We start from the raw sequence: 11163 nt of genomic DNA on the forward strand, positions 1-11163 counted from the left end.
GCACTTGATGGTGGAGAAGGGGGGGTGTAGGGGCTAAACGCAGGTGCTGGCAGGTGTCGGGGCTGATCCCGCTAACGCTGTGTTTTGGGGATACTATAGTAATGTGAACGCTGGTATAGCGCTGATCTGATCAAAGATATTGATCCAATCAGACAATATACTAGCAATGGAGGTTTAGCGTGCAAGTGAGCGTGTTCCTGGCACTCAAGGGGTCAATGTGATTACTTGTGTACTAGTGGCAATCTGACACTATCTGGGAGGGGCGCTAACTGACGCTAACACTATCGGAAGTCACCAGTGACACTAATACAGTGATCAGTAAATATCTGTTCACTGTAATCAATGACACTGGTGACAGGGCAGTGAAGGGGTTAACTGGGGGGGGGGGCAATCAAGGAGTTAAATGGGATTACTGGTGTACTAGTGGGCAAACTGGCGCTAACTGGGAGGGGCGCTAACACTATCGGAAGTCGCCAGCGACATTAATACAGTGATCAGTAAAAATCTGTTCACTGTAATCAATGACACTGGTGACAGGGCATTGAAGGGGTTAACTGGGGGGGGGGGTGATCAGGGAGTTAAATGTGTCCTGGGTGTGTTTTAACTGTCAGTGTAGTGCTTTTTACTCTCGTTTTCTGTGTCTTCTTCTCTGTCTGGAACGGAATGTGCCCAGGCAGAGAAGAATTACATCTTATCCTGTCCTGTGTAACTGTCAACACAGGACAGGATGGGACAGGGACCGATCATCCGATTTTCAGCCGGACATCACTGGCTGAAACCGAATGATTGATCCCTCGGGGATTGAATAGTGACACCCGCGGGTCGGCGGGGTGCGCGTGCGGCCCCCCTGCCTGCAAAAACCTCGGGAGTGCAGATCATGTTTTAAAATGTAGTTTTGCGCAGCCATGCCACCGTTTTAATACAGTGGCTGGTCGGCAACAGGTTAATCAAGATACCATCCTACTGTTAAGAAATGCATTATACGTACTGTACGTCCACTAATTCTTATTCAGAAAGGCATACAAAAGCTAGAAATTAGTTGAATGATTGCGAGTCATATGAATACAGTTTGGTTCACATACACAGTTGTGTTCAAAATAATAGCAGTGTGTTGAAAAAAGTGAATAAAGCATATGCACATCACTATAGAACGTGCCATCCATAGAACTACCTCCAAACACATAGATCTGTTGTCCAACAGTGGCAAATGCATGTCCCAACCTGAGCAACAAAGTTACTGATTTTTGTACAGACATTATTAAACGGCAGTGACATTGAAACACAGATGACAGTAAATGGTAAGTAGTAGATTGACAGTACATTAATTACTACCTTGCCACAGAAAGTGAGCCGGATGTTTTGACTGGTATCCATGTTTCAGATACTAAAGAAAGACATATTAAGCAGCACTCTTTACTGCCTAGTACATTATACTAACCAGTACTATATATACAGTTGTGTTCAAAATAAAAGCAGTGTGTTGGAAAAAGTGAATAAAGCTCAAAATCCTTCTAATAGCTTTTATTTCCATCCACACAAATGCATTGGGAACACTACACATTCTATTCCAAATCAAAACATGAAGAAAAATATATCAAATTTGTGTTGTTCCTCTAAAAAAATTGAAGAAAAGTGAATATTAGACTGTTCAAAAAAATAGCAGTGTTTGTATTCTTCTTTACAAACTCAAACATTCACTATATAAACTGAAAATTGTTTGAAGATTTTGCTTTCCTTTGAATCACTTAATGAATATTTAGTTGTATAAGCACTGTTTCTGAGAACTGCTGTACATCTGTGTTGCATGGAGTCAACCAACTTCTGGCACCTGTGAACAGGTATTTCAGCCCAGGATGATTGGACTACATTCCACAGTTCTTCTCTATTTCTTGGTTTTGCCTCAGAAACTGTATTTTTGATGTCACCCCACAAGTTTTCTTTTGGATTAAGATCCAGGAATTGGGCTGGCCACTCCATAACATCAATCTTGTTGGTCTGGAACCAAGATGTTGCACATTTACTGGTGTATTTGGGGGTCGTTGTCTTGTTGGAACACCCATTTCAAGGGCATTTCCTCTTCAGCATAAGGCAGCATGACCTCTTCAAGTATTCTGATGTATTCAAACTGATCCATGATCCCTGGTATGCGATAAATAGGCCCAACACCGTAGTATGAGAAACATCCCCATATCATGATGCTTGAGCAGCCATGCTTCACTGTCTTCACAGTGTACTGTAGCTTGAATTCAGTGTTTGGGGGTCGTCTGACAAACTGTCTCCGGCCACTAGACCCAAAAAGAACAATCTTACTTTCATCAGTCCACAAAATGTTGTGCCATTTCTCTTTAGGCCACTCAATGAGCTCTTTGGCAAATTGTAACCTCTTCAGCACGTCTTTTTTTCAACAGTGGGACTTTGTGGGGGCTTCTTGTAGATAGCTTGGCTTCACATAGGCGTCTTCTAATTGTAACAGTACTCACAGGTAACTTTACACCTTCTTTGATCTTCCTGGAGCTGATTGTTGGCTGAGTCCTTGCCATTTTGGCTATTCTTCTATCCATTTGAATGGTAGTTTTTCGCTTTCTTCCACGTCTTTCAGGTTTTGGTTGCCATTTTAAAGCATTTGCGATCATTTTAGCTGAGCAGGCGATCATTTTCTGCACTTCTTTATATGTTTTCCTCTCTCCAATCAACTTTTTAATCAAGGTACGCTGTTCTGCTGAACAATGTCTGGAATGACCCATTTTCCTCAGAATTTCAGAGAGAAATGCACTGTAACCAGCATGTACAACATTTGCTGCCTTCCTTCCTTAAATAAGGGCAATAATTGCCACCTGTTTTTCAAAGAATGAATGACCTCACTAATAGAACTCCACACTGCTATTATTTTGAACATGCCCCTTTCAATTAGTGATTCAATTACACAGAATCAGCAGCACGCATGTTATGACTGTTGGGTCTGTTGAATTTCTATTACTCTACTACACCTGCTAGTAAATTATTTGCCATGTAGAAATATAATTTCTACCAAAAACAGTGATTGATCAGGTTAGTGATGTCTGACTGCTATTATTTTGAACACAACTATATAAATCTATTAAGAAACATAATTCATGGGATCTCTCCACCGAGTTTTTCATGTAATGAGTTTAATATACATATATATATATATATATATATATATATATATATATATACCGTATTTTTCACTCCAAAGGTTGCACTTTTTTCCCCCAAAAAAAGGGGGGGAAATGTCAGTGCATCTTATGGAGCGAATGTAAAGCAGCCGGTCCGGTATTTCTGCCGCCACCATGTCAGAATATTGGGCTGGCCGCTCAGCTCTTCTCTCCTGCAGGACCTTACCTATTCCTCGCTCCAGCGCTGCAGTCTTCCCGCGGCAGCTTCTGTGACAGCCGGGTGCCCACTGCGCATGTGCGAGAAGCGCCGGGCTTTGTGAATGGTTCGGTGTCTTCTGGGACACATGACAGGTCCCAGAAGGCTCTGGGCCATTCACAAAGCGCAGCGCTTCTCGCGCATGCGCAGTGGGCACCCGGCTGTCACAGAAGCCGCCGCGGGAAGAAGAAGGAAGGACAACTCCGCGGAAGTGGGACCGGGTACCTGTCAAATTCAGGTACCCACTCCCCCTCCCTCCCCAAAGGTACGCAGTCTCTGGTAATCTCCTTTACTGTCTGCAGTCTCTGGTTATCCCCTGCACTGTCTGCAGTCTCTGGTCTTTGGTACTATGTCCACAGTCTCTGGTCATTCCCTGTACTGTGTCCGCAGTCTCTGGTTATTCCCTGTACTATGTCCGCAGTCTCTGGTCATCTCCTGTACTATGTCCGCAGTCTCTGGTCATCTCCTGTACTGTGTCCGCAGTCTCTGGTCCTCTTCTCTGGTCATCTCCTGTACTGTGTCCGCAGTCTCTGGGTCCTCTCCTGTACTGTGTCCGCAGTCTCTGGTCATCTCCTGTACTGTCCGCAGTCTCTGGTCATCTTCTGTACTATGTCCGCAGTCTCTGGTCATCTCCTGTACTGTGTCCGCAGTCTCTGGTCATTCCCTGTACTATGTCCGCAGTCTATGGTCATTTCCTGTACGTCTGCAGTCTCTGGTCATCTCCTGTACTGTGTCCGCAGTCTCTGGTCCGCCTGTCATCCCTGTACTATGTCCGCAGTCTATGGTCATTTCCTGTACTGTGTGCAGTCTCTGGTCATCTCCTGTACTGTGTCTGCAGTCTCTGGCCCTCTGGAACTGTGTCCGCAGTCCTGGTCATCTCCTGTACTGTGTCCGCAGTCTCTGGTCATTCCCTGTACTGTTCCGGCTCTCTGTACTGTGTCCGCAGTCTCTGGTCATTTCCTGTACTGTGTCCGCAGTCTCTGGTCATCCCCTGTACTGTGTCTGCAGTCCATTGGTTCAGAATTTTTTTTTTTCTTGTTTTTCTCCTCTAAAACCTAGGTGCGTCTTATGGTCAGGTGCGTCTTATGGAGCGAAAAATACGGTATATACACAATATTGCCAAAAGTATTGGGACACCCCTCCAAATCATTGGATACAGGTGTTCCAATCACCTCCATAGCCACAGAAATTTGTGAAAGAATGGGTCGCTCTCAGGAGCTCAGTGAATTCAAGCATGGTACGGTGATAGGTTTCCACCTGTGCAATAAGTCCATTCATGAAATTTCCTTGCTACTAAATATTCCACGGTCAACTGTTAGTGGTAATATAACAATGTGGAAGCAACTGGGAACAACAGCAACTCAGCCATGAAGTGGTAAGCCACGTAAGATGACAGAGCGGGGTCAGCGCATGCTGAAGCGCACAGTGTGCAGAAGTCGCCTGTCTGCAGATTCAATAGCTAAAGACCTCCAAACTTTGTGTGGCCTTCAGATTAGCACAACAACAGTGCGTAGAGCGCTTTGTGGAATGGGTTTTCATGGCCGAGCAGCTGCATCCAAGTCTTACATCACCAAGTGCAATGCAAACGCCGCCACTGGACTCTAGAACAGTGGAGACATGTTCTCTGGAGTGACGAATCATGCTTCCCTGTCTGGCAATCCGAAAGACGTGTCTGGGTTTGGTGGTTGCCAGGAGAACAGTAATTGCCTGACTGCATTATGCCAAGTGTAAAGTTTGGTGGAGAGGGGATTATGGTGTGGGGTTGTTTTTCAGGGGTTGGGCTTGGTCCCTTAGTTCCAGTAAAGGGAACACTTAAGGGATCAGCATACTAAAACATTTTGGACAATTTCATGCTCCCAACTTTGTAGGAACAATTTGGAGATGGTCCCTTCCTGTTCCAACATTACTGCACACCAGTGCACAAAGCAAGGTCCATAAAGACATGGATGAGTGAGTTTGGGGTGGAGGAACTTGACTGGCCTGCAGAGTCCTGACCTCAACCCTATAGAACACCTTTGGGATAAATTAGAGCAGAGACTGCGAGCCAGGCCTTCTCGTCCAACATCAGTGCCTGAACTCACAAATGTACTTCTGGAAGAATGGTAAAACATTCCCATAGACACACTCCTAAACCTGGTGGACAGTCTTCCCAGAACAGTTGAAGCTATTATAGCTGCAAAGGGTGCGCCAACTCAGTATTGAACCCTACTGACTAAGACTAGGATGCCATTAAAGTTCATGTGCTTGCAAAAACAAGCGTCCCAATTCTCTTGGCAATATATATATATATATATATATATATATATATATATATTGTATATCAGGGACTGCTTTGACATTCATAAGTACAGTTAATATTTATTACTTTTTTTCATTATGTAGGCATGGACACGCTTTGGCAGTTGCAGGCAACATAGCATTTATTTTTGGAGGTTGCTCAATCAGCAGTAATCTGGTAAGCAAATAATTGTGTGTGTTGTGTTAGTTTTGCTACTAGGTTCATTGTACATTTTAGGTCAACAGCTTTTGTAAAGTTTATTTAAGTGCAAGCAAAGTAAATGTAATGTATAAAAATGTGGTAAAAATGCACAATGGAAATAGTAGAATGTTCTCATAACATCAGTTATCGGCCTTTGGCTAAGTTAACTTTCCCTGGCATAGTAAGAAATACTTGGTCTTCACATTAGAAAGGCCTCTGGTTGTACAAGCATTAGACAACTCTATATCAAATCTATGCCAATCGAAAGCAATAACTGAAGTCTTCATGTAATTGATTCATTCACTGTAAAAAACTCTTCCAAAAACTCTTCCAGGTCTTATATTAACCTCATATACCCTAATAGGCTGTAAGTTGCTGTAAGCAGGATCCTCTTACAGTAAGTTATATATTGTAATTGGTCACTAATATTGTAAAGACTGCAGGTATACCCACTCAGTTTTCCATGCTTTGAAATTTGTGTTGCCAATTAATAAACTGCCATAGATGAAGAGTAATTTTAATTAGTCTCAATGAGTATAGATTTGCATATCATAACTGTAGATGAAAGTAGAGTAGAGCTTTGCTAATAAAACAAGAACAGGGTTCATACTAATAGGGCTTTCACTGGCATGGAGCTAGAACTACTCAAAGACAGCTCAGACAGCTGAGAGAGTGGGACAGAGAGAAACCAGCTAGTCAACAGCATCAAAAGACAACCATTGCTGCCACACCCCACTGACCACAGATCTCTTCTTATCATCGGGGTCCCCCTCTTCCCTTTCCTGTTCAGGTACTTATTAATCTTGCATTACAAGGGGGACTTCTAATAGACTTCAATCCTCTCTCACCTGCCAGATTTGGAATGAAAGACCATTGCACTGGAAGCTAGTGCTGGAAAATTGTCTCTGCAATCAACCTTCAATTGCAGCTTTATTTTTACTAGCTTTGGTGGGGAGTGCACCCATAGGGTCTTAGCTAGACCTCCACTGCTAGGCTACCTTAAGGTCTATGACCCTAAGGTGTCCTTTTATGAAACAGAGATCAGTGGCGATCCTAAGCATCGTTGTTGATCTCTGATCATTAGTGGTTTAGGAAACAGATGATCAGCGGAGAACATGTTCTCCGCTGATCATCTCAGCACACAGATGGCCAGTGTATGAAGGAGTGATGTCAGCCCTTCACTGGCCATCTGTGTTCTCCCTCCAGATTCTCCAGTCCAGAGCTAGAGAATCGGAGGAACTGCAAACGAAGCAGCGGTAATTTACCGCTGCTTAGTAAACGGTGTTTGACTGATTTCACTGTAATCTCGCAAGATTATAGTAACAGCAGCCATTTTCCAGCATTCAAAGTGTTTGTAGATCTCTTCTCCCTTCATTCGGAGAAGCGATGTACACCGCTTCATAAAAAGACATTCAGAGGAGAACTCTCTCTTCTGAGAATGCCGGAGAACTGATCAATGGTCATTTACTGCTGCATGATAAAAGGACACCTTAATCTGCTCGACAAAAGAGATAGTGATGCCATCCTGAAAAAAGCCAGAGAAAAAGCATGGCTACAGGAGCAATGCCATCCATCAATCATGATTGATCAGCCAAGACAAGGAAACCCAGAGCCAAAATCAACAAAGCTAGAAAATCTCTCTGTCAAAGAAATATGATCTATACTGTGCTATTCACAGCCTGCTTGAGAATCCAGTGAGAGGGTAAGACACAATTCTTTACTTCAGCAGAAAAAGTCTTCCATTGCTTAACTACCCTGCCTCAGAGATACTCTCCAGGTCTAAACCACCTGGTCTTATGGGCTTCTTCCTACACTGCAGGAACATGCAAGTTCCACTCTCTTTCTCTTTGTTTAGATATATTTCTCCCTAAATCTTTTTTCTAACACATCTATATCTCTGCCACCAAAGATACCTTATGAGACTTTATTGAGCACTCCTTTTATTCCAACCCATGGTCATTTTGATTTCTTTACTTAGACTATGCTTTAAAATGTTCATATGTTCTTTTATATGTATACAGTGTATGTGACAGCCTAACTTCCCTCCCCCTGAATGGTGTGCAGAGTACAAAGGGTTAAAGCCATGCTTGAAGCTACAATGTTACCAACGTGTAGATAGTAGATTCTTGAAATATCCTAAGCCTTAAAGATCCCACATGTTTAAAGCCCTACAAAAGCCTACCACCTAATATCATTTATCTACAAGAAACCTATTTCAGAAAATTCTAACACTTGAAAGGCCATGGCTTAAAGTGGCTTCTGCTTCTCATATTCCTCATATACTAATATACTTCAGGGTTGTGTCAATTTTGATAAACAAAAATCTGCCTTTTGAATGTTTTACCTATCTTTACAGCCTAAATAGGTTTCTATTATGCCGAATTTTGTAAAACATAGCTTTTTATACAATTTAAAACCCTCCACACATAGACAGAGGCATATTTAAAGATATTGAACAAAACCTTTTCTTCCTTTCATCTAACCCTACTATTTTTCTAGCTCAGACAGTACCTGAGAACTCTATTGCCAAAATCACCTTCACTGCACCTCTCTTGAAAACAGACCATTTATGGAGAATAAGCCCATTGTGGTTGACCATGCAATGAGCAGTAGATGTTGACCAGTGACAATATTGAGAACTAAATGAGACATGTTCTATGCTCTCCATTGAATGGGATGCCTTCAAAGCGTATACAAGGGAATCATTCTTAAAATCTACCATTACATATCATAAACAGAAGTGCTAAATCGTCACTGATGACACCCTCCCCTTCTGTCCAGCTATAATGGGAAACAAGACAGGGGTGCCTTCTATCATAATTTTTCTTTACGTGACTAAGGCGGCCCATAGATGATTCAATTTTGTTTCCTTCTGGATGAATTTTGATCCATGTATGGCCAGCTTAAGCCCTTTGCTAACATAGAGGTCAGTTCACTAAAGGTTACTACATGCGATAACACGGTCACATGATTCATTTGCATAAATTATCATATGAGATAATAAAAGAGTCAAATCATTTAAAAAAAACACACACATTCATTACTTATCACCAGGTGTTTGTTGGCGGTATTTTAGAAATGTACAAAATAACAGAGGAACTCTGCACTGGCCAGAACGTGAAAAGTATACAATGTATCAGTGTAAAAATGTTCTCCTCTGAGCTCAGGAATGAAAATAAATTGTAAAATTTCATTAGAGGGAGACCATAGTTTTACAGTATTTTTTTGTGCATTCTGGTGCAATGTTGGCCTGCAAAAAAAAATTGTGCAAAAACACCAAAAATAATGCAAAATGTAAGTGCTAAATATCGCAAAACATAAATATTTAAGTCATTCAGTAAATAACACTTTTTTTAGTAAATTAGCTACTTTTGAAATAAATACTACATGAGTTATTTTAACTCAAAAATCCATGTTGTATTTATCTCTTAGTGAATTTACCTCTTAGTGAGATAATCCACAGTGATTAGAGGCTTTATATTAGGGAGACACACTCTTTACATGGATGACTTCTTGGTATACTTGGATGGAAAGACACATTCACTTAAAGTGCTGCTCAGGATTATAAAATACTTTTGTGCTTTTTCAGATCTAAAATTAGCTTGGATAAATCCCTTATATTCACTATTTGGTCTGCTGCAACTGAGGCCTCACCTTCAGAAACCCCATTATAGTTGGTTGGCTGATTCAAATATCTAGAGATTATGATTCAATTCCAATTACACAACAATGTCAAATTTAACTTGAAGTCCAAACTATGGCCACTAAAATTAAAGTGAAGCTAAACTCATATTTTTTACAAGATAAAATAACTGTGATATGTCTAAACATAACTAGAATGTACTCTCTGTTTTTAGTTTTTTTCTGCTGTTCTCAGACTTCTTGTTCTAGGCTGGCTGTGTTCATTCTTCATGCCCCCCACTTTGTGTATGTGAACATAGCTGCTTCTACTCGCCCCTACCTGCTCACTACACATCTACTTGCAGACATGTTCAGCTCTATGGAAATTGTAGTGCCATAGAGCAGAGCATGTAACCAGAAATAATAGGCACTGCTTGCTCTATGCTAGTAGTGGCAGGGCATTTTTCAGCAGGAACATGAGGGAACGCAGTTCTGACACCTCCAGCACTGAATGTATGTAATGGCAAAGGGTGCTGAGGTGTGTACCTGGAGTGTCTATTGTTGCTGGGAGGTCAATTAGTGCTGGAAGGGATCTACTGTTGATGTAGATGTCTATTGTTGGCTGCTGGAGGGTCTGTTGATGCTGCCTGCTGGGAGATATATTATTTCTGGGAGGGTCTTTTGTTGCTGTGGTGAATCTATTGTTACTGGTGGAGCAGGGGCGGACTGACAACTCATGGGGCCCCCGGGCAATAGGGGATCATGGGGCTCCTGTGTCCTCGCCCACACTCAAACCACACCCAAAAAAGCCTATGAAAGGTACCAGGGGCATCTCATGGGGTCCTCTACTGACCCCAGGCCCTCGGGCAGTGCCCAAGTTCCCAAATGGTCAGTCCGCCCCTGTGGTGGAGGTATTTTATTGTGGGGAGTCTATTGTTGCTGGATGAGGGTCTGTTGATGCTGGGGGGATGTATTGTTAAAAGTGGGGTGTATTGTTGGTGGCTGCAGGGAAACAATTGTACAGCTTATCATTAAACAAATTCCATACAAATTACAAATTAATAAAAAATTATACTTGGTTCTGTATTCTTTAAAAGAGGTCTCATTGGGAGGTGGACAGGGGGTAGAACCAAGGGATGGTTCTCGGAGGTGGGTAGAGGGCGGAGATAAGGGGCGGCTCATAAAGGACAGTTCCTACACCTATTCTCTGAGAAAAAAAGCCCCGAGTAGTGGTGAGGTGCATCAGTGAAGTATCAGGAATATACACAGGACAAAAAAAGAAGCATGAAAACAAAGATAAAAGGCTTAAATAAAAGAGCCGTGCTTGATATACTTGATATTGATGATTGATGTAAAACCACAAAATTGAGTTTAGTGTCACTCTAAAGTGTTGTAATCCTTCCTATTAAACTTAGTAGGATTCAAAAATCTAGTTAAAATCTTTTAAAGTTGTTATACATTCTATGCACAGCCATGATATATACTCCAAATAAAAACTTTTCATCCTTACAATCCTTCACGTTTTTAGTTAATTTAGAATGGGTTGGTGCCACGTAGGAAAAGAAATAGTCTTCAGGGACACAAAGACGTAGGAGATTTATTGGTCCAGAATATAGAAAATTACCTAAATTGATGACTGGTTCAACCCCTCTGTGGAAAATATGGCAATA

General features: G+C 41.9%; 1 protein-coding gene across 1 annotated transcript in view; it reads left to right on the forward strand.

Annotated features, from left to right (window-relative positions):
- Positions 1-11163, forward strand: part of LOC149436051 (RING finger protein B-like) — a 126945-nt gene that overhangs the window by 26618 nt on the left and 89164 nt on the right. Inside the window, exon 2 of the mRNA XM_089662095.1 lies at positions 5776-5848. Within this exon, the coding sequence (XP_089518221.1) occupies positions 5776-5848 (73 nt within the window). The remainder of the gene's footprint in view (positions 1-5775; positions 5849-11163) is intronic.

The sequence above is a fragment of the Staurois parvus genome, unplaced genomic scaffold (genome assembly GCF_062004578.1).
Source record: "Staurois parvus isolate SC_StPar_1 unplaced genomic scaffold, SC_StPar_1.0 ptg001432l, whole genome shotgun sequence".
Taxonomy (NCBI): domain Eukaryota; kingdom Metazoa; phylum Chordata; class Amphibia; order Anura; family Ranidae; genus Staurois; species Staurois parvus.